General features: G+C 57.6%; 7 protein-coding genes across 7 annotated transcripts in view; 5 read left to right on the forward strand and 2 right to left on the reverse strand.

Annotated features, from left to right (window-relative positions):
- The window catches only part of CCM_09342 (uncharacterized protein), a gene marked incomplete at both ends in the record, with an annotated part of 554 nt that extends 300 nt beyond the window's left edge, over positions 1-254 (forward strand). The window contains one exon of the mRNA XM_006674476.1: positions 37-254. Within this exon, the coding sequence (XP_006674539.1) occupies positions 37-254 (218 nt within the window). The remainder of the gene's footprint in view (positions 1-36) is intronic.
- Positions 255-816: 562 nt separating this feature from the next.
- CCM_09343 (uncharacterized protein) lies at positions 817-1,418 on the forward strand (the record flags this gene model as incomplete). Its single annotated transcript, XM_006674477.1, has 2 exons — positions 817-870; positions 927-1,418. 2 exons carry the CDS (start codon positions 817-819, stop codon positions 1,416-1,418), a joined length of 546 nt encoding a protein of 181 aa, XP_006674540.1.
- Positions 1,419-1,779: 361 nt separating this feature from the next.
- Positions 1,780-3,427, reverse strand: CCM_09344 (cytochrome P450 family protein, putative; the record flags this gene model as incomplete). The annotated part of the gene is made up of 2 exons (XM_006674478.1): positions 1,780-1,943; positions 2,011-3,427. The coding sequence occupies 2 exons, from the start codon at positions 3,425-3,427 to the stop codon at positions 1,780-1,782; spliced, it is 1,581 nt and encodes a 526-aa protein (XP_006674541.1).
- A 640-nt stretch (positions 3,428-4,067) lies between these two features.
- Positions 4,068-5,144, forward strand: CCM_09345 (alcohol dehydrogenase, putative; the record flags this gene model as incomplete). The annotated part of the gene is made up of 1 exon (XM_006674479.1): positions 4,068-5,144. One exon carries the CDS (start codon positions 4,068-4,070, stop codon positions 5,142-5,144), a length of 1,077 nt encoding a protein of 358 aa, XP_006674542.1.
- An 873-nt stretch (positions 5,145-6,017) lies between these two features.
- Positions 6,018-13,474, forward strand: CCM_09346 (Beta-ketoacyl synthase; the record flags this gene model as incomplete). The annotated part of the gene is made up of 2 exons (XM_006674480.1): positions 6,018-12,469; positions 12,529-13,474. 2 exons carry the CDS (start codon positions 6,018-6,020, stop codon positions 13,472-13,474), a joined length of 7,398 nt encoding a protein of 2,465 aa, XP_006674543.1.
- A 156-nt stretch (positions 13,475-13,630) lies between these two features.
- CCM_09347 (dipeptidase domain containing protein) lies at positions 13,631-15,181 on the reverse strand (the record flags this gene model as incomplete). The annotated part of the gene is made up of 1 exon (XM_006674481.1): positions 13,631-15,181. One exon carries the CDS (start codon positions 15,179-15,181, stop codon positions 13,631-13,633), a length of 1,551 nt encoding a protein of 516 aa, XP_006674544.1.
- A 596-nt stretch (positions 15,182-15,777) lies between these two features.
- CCM_09348 (ADF-like domain-containing protein) lies at positions 15,778-16,218 on the forward strand (the record flags this gene model as incomplete). The annotated part of the gene is made up of 1 exon (XM_006674482.1): positions 15,778-16,218. The coding sequence occupies one exon, from the start codon at positions 15,778-15,780 to the stop codon at positions 16,216-16,218; it is 441 nt and encodes a 146-aa protein (XP_006674545.1).
- Between the last annotated feature and the right edge of the window lie 2,245 nt (positions 16,219-18,463).

Below are 18,463 nucleotides of genomic sequence, written 5' to 3' on the forward strand. Positions count from 1 at the left end.
CTGTGGGCGCGCCGGGGAGAGAGAGGGTATGTTAAGGGCTGGGCTATGGAGCCCGCCCTGGTCCTTCCAGAGTGGCCGGCGCGGAGCCCCCTGAAGGGGGGCCCCTTATAGGTGCAACCAGACAACAACAGGTTAGTATTGTTGTTACGAATCCTTTTGGCCTTGTGGTCAAGAGGGTTGTGGCCGTAAGGCCACTGACGGCTGCGGGGCTGGTTGCCCCCGAAGCCCCTCTGGGGGCCAGTCCGTTACAATAGTTACTAAATAAATATATTGTCCTAATCTTTAAGCTAGCTATAGTTAATACTAAGCTGAGTTGCTAAAAATAGCTATATGGCGGAATCCTCATCCTCGTAGGGCTGTGAGCACAGACTGTCTTGGGTTGCGAGGAAATGTAACTCGACTCACACAACCTGTCTGATCACAGCACAGGCGACTGATTGCCGAGATCCACAAAAGAGCGCCACCGCTCGATCTCCTCTTGTCAGCCTCACCGGCATCTGCAACAGGGGCCACGCATTGCTGGTAATACCTGAATTCCACACCAGGATCCACCTTCTCACCGTGTCAGAGCGTCAATGCGCATTCTGGAACGTCACAATAGTATCGACTTCGGATTGCGCCTACTCCGTCGCTCGGGAATTTTCTCCGTCCAGTTTTCTTGCGGTGACGGGCGGCTATCGCTTCCCGATTGGGAATCACGGGTCGGATTTGGTCATGCCGTGCTTATAAGTCATGCTTGGACAGTGAAAAGCGCATTTCGGGGCTGAAATCATTCAAAGCTTGACGATTCCGAAATTTTCCCTACAGTTCATAGTCATGGCTGCACCGGAGAGTATCACGCTTCGCAATTTGACCGGCCGGTGGCGTATGGTGTGTTTTCATTCCTGCAGTGAGAACAGTCCAGATACTGACAAATTAATCGCTAGAACGCTGCACTGTCTGATCCGTATGATGAGATGCTCAAGGCTCAGGGCGTGAGCTGGCTCTGGCGCAAGGTGCTGGTCAAGTCGGGCGCGGAGCTCTGGGTCACGCAGACGAATGAGAACGGCGTCGACCACATCGTCATCCACGGCAAGTCGAGCAATGGGCTCCCCGACAGCAAAGAAGACCGCATCGTCAACGGAACGTGGAAGGAGCTCAACTTTCCCATCTTTGGCAAGATTCGCGGCAGCACGCGGTGGGTCAAAAGGGACGAGCTGCCGTCTACGTGGCTGACCGAGGACATGCTCCTGGACGATGACCGCGTTATTTTGATGGAAACGATTCAGCTCAACATCAACACAAATACGAAGCAAGTTAATGGGTTCCGAAACGTCAAGGGTGAGAGGCGCTATGTCCGGCATGTGGAGGTGCTGAATGAGGACAAGAAGGTCATACGGGTGAGGCTGGTGTATGATTATTTAGGCCCGTTGGAGTAGCTGGCTCGGGAGTTCGATATGGCCAGAGTGAGCTTTTTTTTTTTTATAAAAATACAACAGTCCTATGAAATCCTCGGCGCAAAACGATGATAACTGTAGGCGCAAAAGTGGCGGGCACCGACACTAGTGCGTGGTGACGTGGTGCTTTATATTGCGCCCATGATTTGCCCTAGTACGGATACAGAAAACTTGGTAACCCTTGTACATTATACTATCACAGATAAGCCTCAGATGGGATCGCAGTTCCACTGCCGAAAAGCGCCAAGACCAAGTCACTGGACGAACTAGGCAATTCCATGTAACCGAACTAAATTAAACCGAACTAGTAATTAACAGTCGAAATTCGATATACCCGCAACAACTAAGTTGTGGAATTTGTTAGAGAAACCGGCACGCCAGCTTTGGGAACAAGCACCGCGCCGAGCTTGGAGTCGATAGGCCCTGTAGTGGGCAGGGCCGTACACGTGTCGAATTGTTGCGCAAGCCGTGCCAGCACGTATGCGCTCGAGCTGAGAGCGAATTTTTCTACCCAGTGTCAGTTTGCTAGTCTTTTTTCGATAGCACCGCAGGCAAGTCAATGTAGGGTACTTACGGCCAATGCAGACACGCGGCCCGCCGTTGAACGGGAGATAGTCCCAGCCGGGCGCGCGGCCAATCCACCGATCGGGATTCCAGAGCAGCGCATCCGGCCCGTAGAGGTCCTCACGTCGATGCATCACGTATGGGCTGTACTTGAGCGACGTCCCCTTGGGCACGAACACGGGCTTGCTGCCGTCAGCGCCGCCGCCCGAGGGTAACACCGTGTCGCGGATAGCCTCGCGCGAGTTGATGGGCACGGGCGGGTACAGTCGCAGCGTCTCCTTGATGATGTTTTGCAGGAACGCGCACTCTTTGAGCTGCGCCGCGGTGATGGTCTCGGGGCCGCCGCTCAGCATGTTGTGCGCCGCCAGCTCGGCCCGCAATCGTGCCCACGCGCTCGGATGGCGGCCGAGCTCCACGAGCGCAAAGGACAGCATGCTCGTCGAGGTATCGATGCCGGCGAAGAGCAGCTGCACGAGAATGTCGCGCAGCAGCTCGCGGTCGTCTGTGCTGGACACGAGTTCTTCCGTAAAGTTCTTTTCTCTGGCCGCGGCGCCCTCGTCTTGGGACAGGTCGGGCTTTTCGTCTCTCTTGGACAGGGCCCGGTTGATCCATCCATCGGCTAGCCCCGTAAACGTTTCACAGCCATCGCGGAACGGCTTCGAGGTAAAGAGCCAGTACATGCTGCCTGTTTGCAGCCGGAGGCCGGCGATGGGCTCGATGGTGTCAAACGCTTCCTCGAGGACGGGCTTTCTGTGCTTTGCATCCGCGCCGACGGCAATGGCAAGACCAGACTGTTGCTCATTGATGCTGCCACCGCAAAAGACCGTGGTAATGATGTCCACGTTCAGGCGGCGGATGAAGGGCAGCAGGTCCTTGTCGGGTGCGCCCGCTTGGTTGAGGTGACCCAGGATGGACAGGAATTCCTGCACGCTCGGCTCAATGAGAGCGTGATTGTACGTGGCCGTGTTGGCAAACATGGGCCGGAGCAGCGCTCTCGCCGTCGCCCACAGGCTGCCCTTTCCCTGGTGACTGCTGACGAGGACGCCGCGGCCGAGCCAGGGACCAAGTGCCGGGTAGCGGTTGCTGTCCATGTCCCAGTCGCGGAATTTGGTGCTGAGGACGGCCTTCATGGTGGCCGGCTCGGCGCAGATGATGGGCGGACTGCCCCATTGGTTGTCGGTGTAGATGTAGCAACCGAGTTCGGCGAAGCGGGTGGTGATGAGGTCGTCGAGGATGTTGCCCCGGTGCGTCACAATCTGCCACTTGCGATCTAGTCCATAGGGTAATTTGTTGATGGCCGTGGTGAGCGGCTCGCAGCCCTGGTCACGAGCGAGTTTTTGGCGAGCATGCTGCTCTCTCATGCGGCGAGCGACGTAGAGCGCGATGAGCGTGGCGGCGATGAAGATGTAGGCCGCGTGGATCGCCATGTTTTCGACAGGAATAGCAGGACGAAGTAATGGCGTTCGTAACGGCTGGAAATGTTTGAACCACTCTGATCAGGGTCTTTGTTGCCAGCGAATATTCCTTGGCCTTGGTATAGAACCTCTCGCCTCGGTCTTACCCGCGTGGGGGAAGGCAGCCAATCCCTGCGCGGCTGATACTTGCGCTCATCCTGACAGGCCAGCCAGCCTTGATCCGGCTGGAAATGAATCAACTGGTCCGCATGTCAATGCGTATCGCCACCGTGCCGGAACCAGATTTTCCTTAAAGTTTCGACCTGTGACGGAGGGGCGCGCATGGTTGTCCGCATGGCCCACATTCATGCATCAGATGCACGGCCATGACAATGCGATGCAGGCCATTCCAAATATAGCAGACTTGGGAGGAAAAATACAAGATGACAAGTAAAGGCAGGCAGAAACATATCTTGCTCACTTGGGGATATTTCCAAGTTTTCACGCTGTCGCAATTTACTGCCAATCCGGAATCCTTGCAGAAACGACACCAGAACCACTTGCAATCAACCACACTGCGCATATTTATCTTGGTAAGATGATTCCCCAGCTATTACGTGACTTGACTCATTTCACTTACCAACTCTTATTCGCAGCTACAAACACGCCAGACATGACCACTGTACCAACCACGCAGCGTGCCGTCGTTGTCGGCCCCGAGGATGGCAGCGTCGTCGTGGCAGAGAGCATCCCGCTGCCAGACATTGAGCCCGATGCAGTCCTAGTTCAGGTGTCTGCTGTTGCTCTCAACCCTGTTGACACCAAGATGATGCCCGGGTTTCTCAACCCTGGTAACGTGCTGGGTCTCGACTTTGCCGGCACCGTCGTTGCTGTCGGGCCGGCCCAGCCTGCCTGGCGAAGCCTGCAAGTCGGAGACCGCGTTTTTGGATGTACAGACGGGTGCGACAGTCGCCGGCCGCGCGTTGGCGCATTTACCCAGTTCACCGCCTGTCGCGGCTCTATCCTCATCAAGATGCCCGACCACATGTCCTTTGCCACGGCCGCCTCCATGGGCAACGCCATCTTCTCGTCCGGCTTCGCGCTCTTCCACTCGCTGCAGCTGCCGGGCTCGCTCACCGCGACCGCGGAAAAGTCTCACTGGGTGCTCATCTACGGCGGCGCGACGGCGACAGGCACCATGGCGCTGCAATTCCTCCGGCGCGCCGGGCACAAGCCCATCGCCGTCTGCTCGGCGAAGCACTTCGACATGGCCAGGGAGTACGGTGCCGTGGCCGCGTTTGACTACCACTCGGAAAGCCACGTCCAGGAGATTCGGGACCTGACAAAAAACGCGCTGAGCTTTGCGTTTGACTGCGTGACGACGCAGTCGAGTGTCCTGGCGTGCGAGGAGGCCATGGGACGCCTCGGCGGCCGCTACACGGCGCTGGATCCGTTTGACCCGACGCTGGTCAGTCGCAAGGCGGTGAAGCTGGACTGGATCCTTACACTGACCCTCATGGGACGTGGCTCGGTCTGGCCCAAGCCGTTTGGCTGCGAACCCGACGAGGCACTGCTGACATGGGGCACAAAGCTGGCCGAAGTGGCCGAGGGTGTGCTAGCCGAAGGCGATCATGTTCTGAAAGCACATCCAATGCGCATCATGGAAGGGGGGCTTGATGCCATTCCATCCGGCATTGACGCGATACGGCAAGGCCAGGTGCGAGGGTTCAAGTTGGTGTACTTGCTCTAGTTGCGTTGGTCGGATCACGTCTAATCTCGGCTACGTGGTAGCTTCATTGTACAGCCAGTGATTGGACACTGGTGGATTAAATCGGGACAATTATTTAGCCTTTTGCCTTATTGAGAACTAATTAAATCGGGACAATTAATTCAGCCTTTTACCTCGACAAACTAATATAGTATAGTAAACTTTGAGGCGCAGAAATTGCAGCTTCCTGACCCGTGTTATCTGTCATTCGCAAGTCTCTTGCGAATCGTATTCTGCGCTCTGCCAAACTCACAGTGTCGCCATTCGCGTTTCGGCTTATCATGGTAATTTCAGCCTATCAAGATAACCTCGCCGGCGGATTCCGGGTTCTCGAGCGGTGTGGGCGGAAATCCTAGTACGGCGGCGCAATGCCGGAGCAAGTCAGCTCGAGTGTCGTCCGGTGAGGCGTTTCGTCCCTGCAAGTATGCAAAAGACGCCGCAGCCGAAGCGTAGGTTCAAACAGGGACTAGCTCGTCTTCTGGAAATAGCTCCCGCATTGACATTTCAGACGAGGCTGCATAACACGACCTCGGGGGCTGCGGCGTCATTGCGCGAATAAGCTCCTCGCCCCTACTCCAGTCTCGAGCGTTTCTAATCGACGGTGAGGGCTGAAACTGAGAGTATGCTTTTTAGTTTCAGGTCGTAGTAGTGACGGGATTTCGTCGTATTGCCTTGCACATAGCGTCTTCATTACTCGCTTCAGGTGCTCACGGAGCACCTCGATGACGTCCTTACTTAAGCTACCTGCGTGCTGTGATTACTCTACCATCCAGTACATTTTGCACTCTTTACCTAATTTTACTTTCTTTCTCTCTTCCTTCTTGACTGTCAGTTTGAATCATACCCAAGGACGCGATGGAGCCAATTGCCATTGTCGGCAGCGCCTGTCGCTTCCCCGGCGACGCAACATCGCCGTCTAAGCTGTGGGAGCTGTTGAAGGCTCCCCGCGATCTATCCCAAGAAGTCAAGCGATTTAATGCAAAGGGCTTCTACCACGAGAATGGGCACCATCACGGTGCCAGTAATGTCATGGCGGCCTACACCTTGGAAAGCGACCCTATGGAGTTTGACCCCCAGTTCTTCAACATCCAGCCTGGCGAAGCCGAATCCATGGATCCGCAACATCGTCTACTGCTGGAGACAACCTACGAGGGGCTTGAACAGGCCGGCATTCCCATTGAAAGTTTACGAGGCTCGGACACAAGTGCCTTCATTGGCGTCATGAGCGCCGACTACACCACCATGGTCTTCTTCGACAGCGAGTGCACACCCACGTATTCCGCCACCGGAACGTCGAGGGCCATTCTCTCGAACCGTCTCTCTCACGCCTTTGACTGGCGCGGCGCCTCCATGACGCTCGATACGGCGTGCTCGTCGAGTCTCGTCGCCATCCACCTGGCCGTCCGGGAGCTGCGCTCGGGGAGCTCACGCGTGGCCGTCGCGGGCGGCACGAACCTCATACTCTCCGCCGATCCCTTCATCTCCGAGACAAATCTTGACATGCTCTCACCCCAAGGCAAGTGCCACATGTGGGACGCGCGCGCAAATGGTTACGCGCGCGGCGAAGGTATCAGCGTCGTCGTGCTCAAGACGCTGCGCGATGCGCTTGCCGACGGGGACCACATCGAGTGTATCATCCGCGAGACAGGTGTCAACCAGGACGGTCACACCCCGGGTATCACGATGCCGAACCCGGAGGCGCAGACACGGCTCATTCGCGACGTGTACAGCCGCGCGGGCCTCGATCTTAGCAAGCCAGAGGATCGGTGCCAATATTTCGAGGCGCACGGCACAGGCACAAAGGCCGGTGACAAGGTCGAATCAAGAGCCATCCACGATGCTTTCTTTCCTGAAACGGGAGGCGAGCAGGCACCACTAGAACCACTCTATGTTGGCTCCGTCAAGACAATCATCGGACATACTGAGGGTACGGCGGGCGTGGCAGGAGTGCTACGCGCGTCACTGGCGATTCAGAACGGGACTATCCCCCCGAATCTGCACTTCGAGTCGCTCAACCCCGAACTAAAACCATACTATGGCAACCTGCAGATTGCCACCGAGGCCATCCCCTGGCCCGAGCTACACGGGGGCGTGCGCCGAGCCAGTGTCAACAGCTTCGGGTTTGGAGGCGCCAACTGTCATGTTATCCTCGAAGGCTACCTGCCCAGCTATGGCGACGATGCACTCCGGGAAGTCGTATCCAAGCCCAGCCTGTCCTCGTCGCCAAGTCTGTCACCCACCAGCACCAGTCCGCCCACTCCCCGTACGCCAGCCAATTCTCTCCCATTTCTGATATCGGCGTCGTCGGAAAAGACTCTGCGGAAGCTTGTGCAGCGCTATATTGACCATGTCGGCCAGAATCCCAACGTGGACATGGGTAACCTGGCATGGACACTGTTCAAGAACAGGAGCGCGCTCAACTTCAGACTGGCTGTCCCTGCCCCGACGCCAGAGGCACTGATCACGACACTGGAAAGTGTCCTGAAGCAGCCGGCGGGCGGGCCAAAGAGCTCCATCATCCGCACCGTCTCTCAACCGAAGCGCCTCCTCGGCGTATTCACCGGGCAAGGTGCCCAGTGGGCCACCATGGGACGCCAGCTGGTTCAAAAGTCGGCGCGGGCCGCGGCGACCGTGGACCGCCTCGACGCCGCGCTCGCTGCCCTGCCAGACCCGTACCGGCCGACGTGGTCACTCAAGGCACAGATCCTGGCGGAGAAGAAGGCCTCCCGGATTGACGAGAGCGCCGTCTCGCAGCCGCTCTGCACCGTGATCCAGATCATCCTGGTGGATCTTCTCCGCAACGCCGGCGTCGACTTTGACGGGGTGCTGGGCCATTCGAGCGGCGAGATCGCGGCGGCCTACGCGGCCGGGTTCCTGAGCGCCGAGGACGCCGTCAAGATTGCCTACACGCGCGGCCTATGCGCGCATCTAGCCAGGGGCCAGCAGGGCGAAAAGGGCGGAATGATCGCCGCGGGCATGACGCACCCCGACGCCAAAGACTTGTGCGAGAATGAGGCCGTGTTGGGCCGCATCTCCGTCGCCGCGTACAACTCGCCCACGAGCGTCACGCTCTCGGGTGACAGCGACGTCATTGACCAGGTCTCGGTCGTGCTCGAGGACGAAGACAAGTTCAACAGGGTCCTCCGCGTGCAGACGGCATACCACTCGCACCATATGGAGGCATGTGTCGGGCTGTACCGCAAGGCGCTGGCGGCTTGCAACATCACGGTGCTGAATCCCGCGCAGCATGTTCCGTGGTTCTCATCCGTGTATGGCGGGAGCGTCATGTCGGCCACGAGCAATATCGCCAGTGAGTACTGGATCCAAAACATGGTCCAGCCAGTCTTGTTCTCCGAGGCTGTCGCCGCGGCCTCGCAGACGGAGCACCAGGATGCGCTGCCAACGTTGGCTGAAATCGGCCCCCATCCTGCCCTCAAGTCACCCGTTTTGGAGACGTTGAAGAGTCTTGGAATCGACAAGGTGGCGTATTGCGGTACGCTGAGCCGTGCCGTGGACGACGTTGATGCCCTGTCCGCCTTCTTTGGATGGTTCTGGTCCGTCTCGGCCCAGTCCGGTCTGCAGCTCGATCGCTACGCCGCCCAGTTCTCTCAGAACAAGCTGGTATCGCTTCGCAATCTTCCTTCCTACCCCTGGGACCACACGCACTCGTATGAGTTTGAGTCGCGAGAATCCCATGCCCACCGGTTCAGGGAGCTTCCTTGCCATCCTCTTCTCGGTGTCCGAACAAACACCTGTGGTGACGCAGAATATCGCTGGAAAAACTTCCTTTCCACCGAGGAGATCCCGTGGCTCACGGGACATCAAATTCAAGGCCAGACGCTGGTTCCCGCAGCCATGTTCCTCATCATGGCCGCCGAGGCTGCCACCATCGCTGCCGGTTCTCTGGGCCTGCAGGTCCGACTCATCGAGCTGCACGACTCGACGATCCACAGAGCGCTGGCCTTGGACGATGACAAGTCTACAGAGACGCTCTTCTACCTGTCCGGGGTCGAGGTCACGTCGTCGCCCAACGAAGGATCGATCCTCTCTGCGACCTACCACTGCGATGCCGCCACGAGCAAGTCGTCCAGCCGCCTGACGAGCATTGCCAGCGGAAAGGTGCAGCTCTTTGTCGGCGGCGATGCGTCGCGAACGCTGCCAAACAGCGCTCTGGGCTCCGGCCAGCTCAACGAGATTGATGTCGATACCTTCTACGACAATTTGCGCACGATTGGGTACAACTACAACGGCGCGTTTCGCAGCATCGCTTCTCTGCAGAGGACGACAAATTGGGCCAATGGCACCATTGCCGCACCCACCTCGACAGACCCGGCTACCTCGCCCAGCTGGGTGCCGCTTCATCCCGCGGTCCTGGATGTCTCCTTTCAAGCAGTCTTTGCCGCGCTGAGTTACCCTGGCGATGGAAGGCTACAGACCCTGCATGTGCCAACCACGATCAAGCGACTCACCATTAGCCCAGCGGCTCTGTCTAGTGGCGCTATACCTGCGGGTGGATTTGCCTTCAACGCAGTCTCCTACATGCTGGACAGGAGGACAATCTGTGGTGATATTGAAGTCGGCATTGCGGGCCAGGAGGAGTCCATTTTCAAGGTCGAAGGTCTCACGGTCTCGCCGGTAGCACCAGTGACTGCTGACGATGACAAGCACATGTTTGCTGACATGGTGCTTTGCGTGGCTGAACCGAGCACTGCATTGCTACCGGATGTGCCTGAACAGCTGCTCGCAAACACATTGTCTCAAAACTATGGCGAAGCTGAAAATGCAGTGTCCAACAAACATTCTTCATTGGAGAATGGTCACTTGACAAATGGTCACTGTTTGGCAAACGGCGGACACTCTACCAACGGTCTCACAAATGGTCATGCTTCGACCAATGGACATGGTTCAACCAACGGCCACATATCTACCAATGGTCATTCAACAAATGGTGACGTTCTTACCAATGGCCATTCAGTCAATGGCCACGCTCATTCCAATGGCCATTCAGAGAATGGCGCTATCTCAGTCAACAAGCCTACCGCTGGTGGCTACACTGCAGACAAGGCGCGCAGCTACCATATCGTTGCTGGCCTGCTCAAGCAAATTACGGATCGATACCCCAAGGCCCGCATCCTGGAAAGAGTGACGGACAATGCATCTGAGGTCCTCAATGTCTTCACGGCGATTGGCGGCAGGCTGTCGTCCTACGCGCTCGATGGTATCGCCGAGTCCGAGTTTGACGCAATCGCCGACTCGCGCGATGATGGTTCCAGCCTCAAGCGAGTATCCTTGCAACTCGAAAGCCCGTCTTTTCTGGAAACCAACGCCGGCGGCGAATACGACGTGGTGGTCCTGCGCGACGGACACGCCACGGACAAGGGGACTCTGCAGCTCCTCCGCCACCTTCTTCGGCCGGGCGGATACCTACTTTTGATCCATGAGCTCGATCAGAGCTTGGCCAGCTTGGAGGGAGATTCGGAGCTGTGGAGCGGCCGATTTACCGAAGCCGGTTTTTCCAAGATGGAGGCCCAGGGCTCCTCCAAGAGCGGTCGCTTTTCCATCATGGCAACAATGGCCACCAACGACGCAGTCGACGCTCTTCGTCAGCCGATGGTCTCGGTCGGTGCCAAGATCCCCACGCTCATCATCATTGGTGGGGAGACACCGGTGACGGTTGACCTCATTGGCAAGATCAGAGCTCTGCTGGCGCCTTTCTGCCAAGTCGTTCAGACTGTCAAGAGCCTCGCGCATCTCGACGATTCTGCCGTGGCCGAGAAAGCATTCGTGCTTAGCTTGACTGAGCTTGACAGTGACCTTTACCGCGACTTGAGCGAGAAGACATTTACCAAGCTGCAAGAGCTGACTACACGCTCGGATCGACTCATTTGGGTCGTGTCTGGGTCCCAAGGACGCAACCCCTACGCCAATATGATCAAGGGCACGCTTCGTTGTCTGATTGAGGAATGCTCCCATCTCGTCACCCAGATCCTGGACATCGAGGACAATGTTTCCGGCGCAGGCCAGTTCATATCCGACGCGGTCCTGAGACTACACAATCTGCACTCGATGGAAAATGCCAGCAAAACGCTGTGGTCTCACGAGCCGGAACTTCATCTGCGAAACGGGCAGCCATTCATCTCGCGCTACCTTCCCAACAAGCAGCTCGACCTGGGCTACAACTCTCTGCAGCGCCACGTGCAGGTTGAGCTGCAGCCGACAGCAGGCGTGTTGCAGCTTTCTGCGGATAAGTCAGCGCTGTCTCTCGAGAGACTGCGCGTCGCGGCTCTGCCTTCGTCGCACCTCGCGGCCAATGAGCTGGAAACAGAAATCATTGTTCGCTATTCGCAATCTGTAGCTGTGCATGTCCCTGCGCTCGGATACCTGTATCCGGTGACGGGCACAGACGTCCAGACCGGTCGCGTCGTTGCCGCGCTGTCCACCGAGAACCGGTCGCGCGTCTCGGTGCACAAGGCGACGTTGGTGCCGCTCATCGGGCTTTCCGACGACCAAGAGCGCTCGCTTCCCGAGCGGCTGCAGGCCTTCTTCCTCGCCGCGACAATCATGCAGCGGTGCCCCCCGTTCACGAGCGCCGTCGTGCACGAGGCGTCCAACTCGCTGACGCAGCTCCTCGTCGACGCTGGCAGAAAGTCTGGCGTGCAGTTCATCTTTACGACGAGCGACGCCTCCCGCGTCGACGAGATCCAGGAGCAGGGCTGGAAATTCATTGCGCGCCACGGCTCGACTCGCCAGCTCAGCAAGCTGGTGCAGCCAGATACGCTCATGTGCGTCGACTGTACGCAGACGGGTTCCGGCGACAGTCTGGCCGCCATGGGGCTTCAGGTCCCGTCTGGCGTCGCGGTGCTGACCGCCAGCGACTTTGTTCGCCCGCAGAGCTTCAAGTACCGCAAAATCGAGGACCAGGCCGTCCACGAGGCTCTCAAGGCCGCCGTGGCCGAGACTACCTCCTTGGCCGCAGAGAAAAGCGACCTCGGCGCTGATGGCATGATTCAGATTCAAGACCTCCCACAGTCATTTGCTTTTGGCGTCCCGGCCAAGACCATCTCCTGGGTCAACGAGCTGCCTGTCCGCGCAACTGTGTTGCCCGCTCTGGAGGAATGTCACTTCAATCCTGACCGGACGTATTTCCTCGTCGGGATGGCGGGGAGCTTGGGTCTTTCTACCGTGTCTTACATGATCTCGCGTGGCGCAAGACATTTTGCATTGTCGAGTCGCAACCCGCAGGTGGACGCGGCGTGGATTGCTGCGCAGAGAACCAAGTACGGCGCAGTCGTCAACACATTTGCACTGTAAGTTTTTCTCTTCAGTCTAACGATCAAGGGAGCGCAACTAACGAAGGTTGATCTAGTGACATTACGGACAAGGCGGCCCTGACAAAGACAATTGCCGCCATCAGGGCAACCATGCCCCCGATTGGCGGCGTTGCCAACGGCGCTTTGATCATTGAAGACAGCCTGTTTGCGGACCTCACGTACAAGCAGATGACCCGAGCACTGGGCCCGAAAGTGGACGGTAGCCGGTATCTCGATGAAGCGTTTGGCCAGGACGACCTCGAGTTCTTCATCCTCTACTCGTCGCTGGTGAGCATCGCCGGCAACACGGGGCAGATTGCCTACGCCGTGGCCAACAGCTTCATGGTGAGCCTGGCGCACCAGCGCCGGCAGCGCGGCCTTGCGGCCTCGGTCATCAACCTCACGGGCGTCAGCGGCATCGGCTTCATCACGCGGACGGGGCACAACATCATCGCGCGCAGCAAGGCGCTCGGGTACGACATCATCTCCGAGAGCGACTACTGCTACATCTTTGCCGAGTCGGTCCTCGCCAGCCCGAGCACCTCGCCGCACGGCCCCGAGGTGTCGTCGAGCCTGCGCTACGTCGACGTGGCCCGCGACAAGGTCGTGCCGCCATGGGCGTACGACGCCAAGTTTGGTCACTACCTGCTCGATCGCCAGGCGCCGGCGACGAATGGCGCGGCGGGTGAGTCGGACAATGGTGGCCACCTCAGCCTGGACGTGCTCAAGGCCGCGCCTCCCGCGGAGTGCTACGACATGATCTTTCGCGCGTTTCAGACGGTGCTGCAGAAGTTACTGCGCCTGCCGGCCGACCAGCCCGTGCCGGCCGAGGTGCAGATTCTCGACCTGGGCGTGGACTCGCTCGTGGCTGTCAAGATGCGTCAGTGGTTCCTGAAGGAGTTGCAGGTCAACATGCCGGTGATGAAGTTGATTGGCGGCGCGACTGTGTCGCAGGTGGTGTGGTCGGTTGTTCATCAAATCTTGCCCGAAAGCGCCAAATAAGCACACGAGATAATTGGCGAGTAATGAGCACGAGATAAGGGCGGAATAATTTGCTAGAGATAATTCGCGGAATAATATGTAACTGATAATTAGAGAAATATACTGTTTTTATGTTCAAGATTGATTATAAAGACAAGGGGTTCTAGCTCAACCACCTCAAAAACGCATCTGCTTCCGTAATCGATGTCCCTCCGGTACCGGCCGCGGCTTATCCGGATCAAAGCCCACAAGGCAGTTCACGGTCTCAGCCCCTTGCCCGCCATCATTTATCTCATTCCCAACCGGGTCCCTCCACTGCCCGGAAAGCTTGACATAGCCGTCCAGGGCATCCGCCATGGTCCTTCCCAGCTGCAAGGCCTTGTCCGCGCGCGTGTGCGCATAGTGCGTGAGCAGCTCCCTGGCCGCCTCAGCATCACCGCCATCCAGCAACACCCGCGCCGCCTTTTCCACCCACGCCAGGTCCTGCACCGACCGCGCCTCAAACGCGACCAGCATGCGTGTCACAAGCGGCAGGAACGCCTCGGGCGCCGAGCACATGTAGTACAGCACGCGCTTGAACAGCCGCCCCGCAAAGGTCGACGCCTCCTGCAGCTGGAAGTCGGGATGCAGGAAGCTGCCCGAGGCACCGGCGGTGAGGTACCGGTGGGCGCCGTACTCGGGCGGCACCGAGGTGACGCCCAGCCACCACGGTAGGAACGGCGCGGCGACGGAGCCAGTGGGTGCGTTCCAGAGCCGGAGGAGGTCTGGGGGAGTATCGGCGTGCAGGCGCACTACTTGGCCGTAGCCGGCCTGGTCGTCGGCGATGCGGGGGTCGCGCACGCGCTCCATGAGCTTGGTCTCAGTCAGGGGCGCCATGGCGAGGGTGGCGGACTTAAGGTCTGCTTGCGACATGTACTTGAAGCCGCCATCGCGGGCGGTGACGTTGCCCTGCACGCCGTAGATGTTGAATATGTTAAATGGCTTGCCCGAGGATGCGCTCCACCAGCCCTGTTCGACGGCAAAGGAGACCAGATTCTCGGAGCCCATGTAGTCGGTGGTATTTGCGTAATTGGTAGGAAAATCCTCGATGTATCCTGGATACAGCACGCGAACCTCGTCTGCACCGAGTCGCTCGGCCGCCCACAGTCCCTTGCCGCCCGCAAACTCCCACACCACCCAGCCCTCCTCCTTGTCCGCAATAAGATGTGTATTGCCTCCATAGGTCGCATATCCATGCTTCCTGATCAAGTCGCCGATGATCTCGACGCCGTGGCGCGCCGTGTCGGCGCGCTCCAGGACAAGACGCGCGAGGTCGGCATACTGCACGCCGCGCTGAGGCGTGGGCGTCATGGCGACGAGCTCGTCGTGGTTGGTGGCCCAGACGTCGCGCACAGCAACGCCTTGGGCGTTGAGTCCGCCGTTGGTAAGCGGCGCGGGGAAGCCCTCAAAGTCGGAGTACTCCATGCTCAGGTAGCGGTGCGTGCGGGGCACCTGCGGGATGGCGATGCGCTCGCCGGGGATGATGGCAGCGGCGGTGACGCCCACGATGACGGTTGCGTTGGGCGGGTGCGTGGCCGCGGGGAAGAGCTGCAGCCAGTGGGATGAAACCTCTTCGCCGGTGCCGCCGAGGAGGACGGCGCCGTCCGCGGTGAGGTGCTTGCCGACATAGAAGGCATAGCTGGCGAGGGTGGGAGTCGCCAGCCAGAGTGCAGGTAGTGTCAGATGCATGGTCTAGAAATGCATGGTTGGAATGGAGGCTATGGTGAAAGAGGCAAATTGAACTTGAGAAGGGGGAAGGGTTCAACGTGTACGCCGTCCGGACTCGGGGGCCGCGTGCTCTGGGACATGCCCCTCACCGGTATGCAGAGATAGGTCTGTCGGCCTATCGATACCGGACTGACCATGTTGGGATAAAATTGTGTATTTATATGCATTTTCAGCAATTACGGCATGTCAAGGCATCATCGCTCAGAAGCGCACATGATGGGCAGGAGGACGGCCGAGCGCGCCCCTCTCTGGCGGCGACTGAGCGGGTGGGCTGGAGCTTACGAGGTCCGTTTACCGCCTCTTCACGACACGCCAGTCTACGCCAGCAACTTGCTTTCTAGCCAATCTTCGACTGCACGAGAGTATCCCATACCGGCATTGAACGTGCGAAAGCAACATTGACAAGCACAACTCTACAGTGCGCTGCTGCATTTGCGACCGACACTCGGCGCGCGCGCTTTTTTGCCTCGGGACTCGATCAAACGGCCACGCGACGAACACGATATTGCCGCACCGCAGCCGACATTTGGCAGTCAGCCGGGAATCCACTGCGCACCATGTCCGGACTGGATGCGGGCGATATTGCGGCTGCGTACGACGCCGTGCGCAGCGACAAGGAGGCGACCAACTGGCTACTCATCTCGTACGCGGGCGCGACGGGGAGCCGGCTGGCGCTGACGGGCACAGGCACGGGCGGCCTGTCGGAGATGGCGGCGTCGCTGGACGCGGGCGAGGTGCAGTACGGGTACGTGCGGGTCGAGTACGCCAACGACGCCGAGAGCACGCGCGTCAAGTTTGTGCTGGTGATTTGGATCGGCGAGGGCACGCGGGTGATGCGCAAGGCGCGCGTCAGCGTCGAGAGCGGCGACGTGAAGCGCGTGCTGGCGCACCACAGCATCGCCGTGACGGCGAGCGATGCGTCGGAGCTCGAGGAGGGCGATATCGTGGCGAGGCTGCGCAAGGCGGGCGGTGCCGACTACAATGGCGGACGGGGATAGCGTCGATCTGATAAGTACGGCAGGGAAGGGCGATAATCAAGCATGTACCATGAGGGATGCCAGCGGTTGGGCGGCATGATGAAGGGCGGCACTGTTATGTCTGGGAGGCAATGTTTGGGGCAATATCCAAGAGGCAATGTCTTGAGAGGTGATGTCTCGGGAGTTTAAAGCACATCTACAAGTAGGTGGGATTGAAGTAATACGAATGATGACAAGATGCTGCGGTACGTTACATGCATGTGATCAGACAGGACAGATTGCAGCACCCGATTGCTGAATAACTAACTACTGGTATGTAGCTCATAGCGTGTGACGGCGTCGTCTATACGAGCATACCAGGGTCAACACTACAGCGGCAGCCCTACTAGGAGTTCTCCTAGTTAGCTTCAGCTGTCGGAAGCCTTATTCCTTGCGCCTAGCCTTCCATTATTCTTCCAGCCTACCCTCCTAATACCACCAAGCCAGAAACCGCCAATCATATATATCTACTGTAGTGTATTGTTTCTTACTTCTCGTCATCTTCTTTTCGTTCTTCTTCTTATTCTTCTCCACTCTTATCCTATTCATTTTCCCTCTCTCCATTTTGAACATTTCAGTATAGAGAGTATCATTAGACTACGGAGTATGAGCACCTGTCTGGTCTTTTTGGTCACTCGTATGACAAGACAAACCTGTTGATTTCTTCTCCATTCTGCCGTGAAAAACCGGGCCTAACTAGTCCGTCGCAGACGCTGCATCTTACACTCCACAGCTCGACCTTTTTTTTGCGGCAATTATTTGCTCGGCGGTGTTTGAGAACAGGGCCGTTCAATTACGCTGAGAGACGAGTCCACAGCGGGGGGGCTTGAATCAGTCGGTTGTCAGTGGGTTTCACGACCAAGCTCGGTGTACTTGGACGACGGGTTCTGTCCATTGGTCGACGATACAAATTACCTAGTTAACTTGATGATACTAAATCACAAGTTCAAAAAGATCGAAAGAAGTTTTTGTGGATTTTCGCATGTCTAGCGAATGGCGGACTGGCCGCCTCGCCGCGGCGCTGGAACTGGTGGGCTGGTTGCAGCCTCTTTTGATAAAAAACGGTACGAATTAGCGAACCCGTGGCGACCAACCAGCCAGCCACATTACAGCCTACAGGCCTCTGCCGGCCCCCTTGTAAATTGTGGCTAGTCAGTCCAGGTTAAGCCACTTTGGGCACCGTCCGAGACGGCGCCCGTCGTCCGCTGGCACATGCGAGTGACAGGTCCAAGCCACTGCTTCGTTTGTTTTAGGTTTTCCAGACAAGCTCATTCAGTGGCTTACTCGGTCTTGAATACAATATGCATGCGCGGAAGAGGAGCGTTGAAAAGGGCCGATGTTGGATTCCTACCTATGTGCTTGCTCATGTTGCTGTCCAATACAACTGCTTTCAGTGACTCGCCTCAGTGCCCTCCCTCCCATAACCACAGGTTCTATCGCGCCCGCCCGTCGACGAGACCTCCACAGCTCGCAGTGCCCCGTAAGAATAAATGTACCCGTAATAATAAGATGCATTTCTTTGTGTATTCCACAGTGGACTGCGATTCTGCAGCATTGCTCCATGGTGACGTAGTGAAAGCCCACCTCTCTCTTTCAAGGCTGTTTTCGCCAAAGCCCCTGGCCAGCCATGGACCCTCCCTGTAATTCGTACCAGTCTCCGTAAGCCGCAAGTACTCGGATCGGCATTAGATACCTAGGATTTCTGCAATGCGCCCTGGGGTTTTTGTCAATGAAACTCGGCTGGCCACTTAAACAGGCGCCTTCCAGAAAACGTGCAGAATTTTCTACTTTATTTTATAATTAACCTTTTCGCCCTTGCTGAAGCCCCTCGCCCGCTAACCATGCGCGACCGCCTAGGTAGGCAGGTAATTTACAGCGCACCAAGCCCTATACACCCAACCGCACTTGTCCAAGTCTTCAGCCTCGCACCCTTCATAATAACATTAGTATACAGCTAGGTAGGTAGGTTAGCAGTTAGTAGTTCGAATATTCTCTGCCCCATTCCGGACCTCTCCATTTATTCTAGCCTTTCCGTGTCTCTCTTCATCTTATATTCGGCTCCTCCCCCACCTCCAATTGCATACACCCTTTTGCCGACAATCTCCCCCGTCCCGTCGCCCTGGTACCAACACCACCAAGACAACCCGCCATACACGGCAACGTATTTATAAATAACTACCTACACTCTTGTCTCATCTATTTTTTTTTCTTCTCCATCACCCCAGGG

Source organism: Cordyceps militaris (genome assembly GCF_000225605.1).
Source record: "Cordyceps militaris CM01 unplaced genomic scaffold CCM_S00009, whole genome shotgun sequence".
Taxonomy (NCBI): Eukaryota; Fungi; Ascomycota; class Sordariomycetes; order Hypocreales; family Cordycipitaceae; genus Cordyceps; species Cordyceps militaris.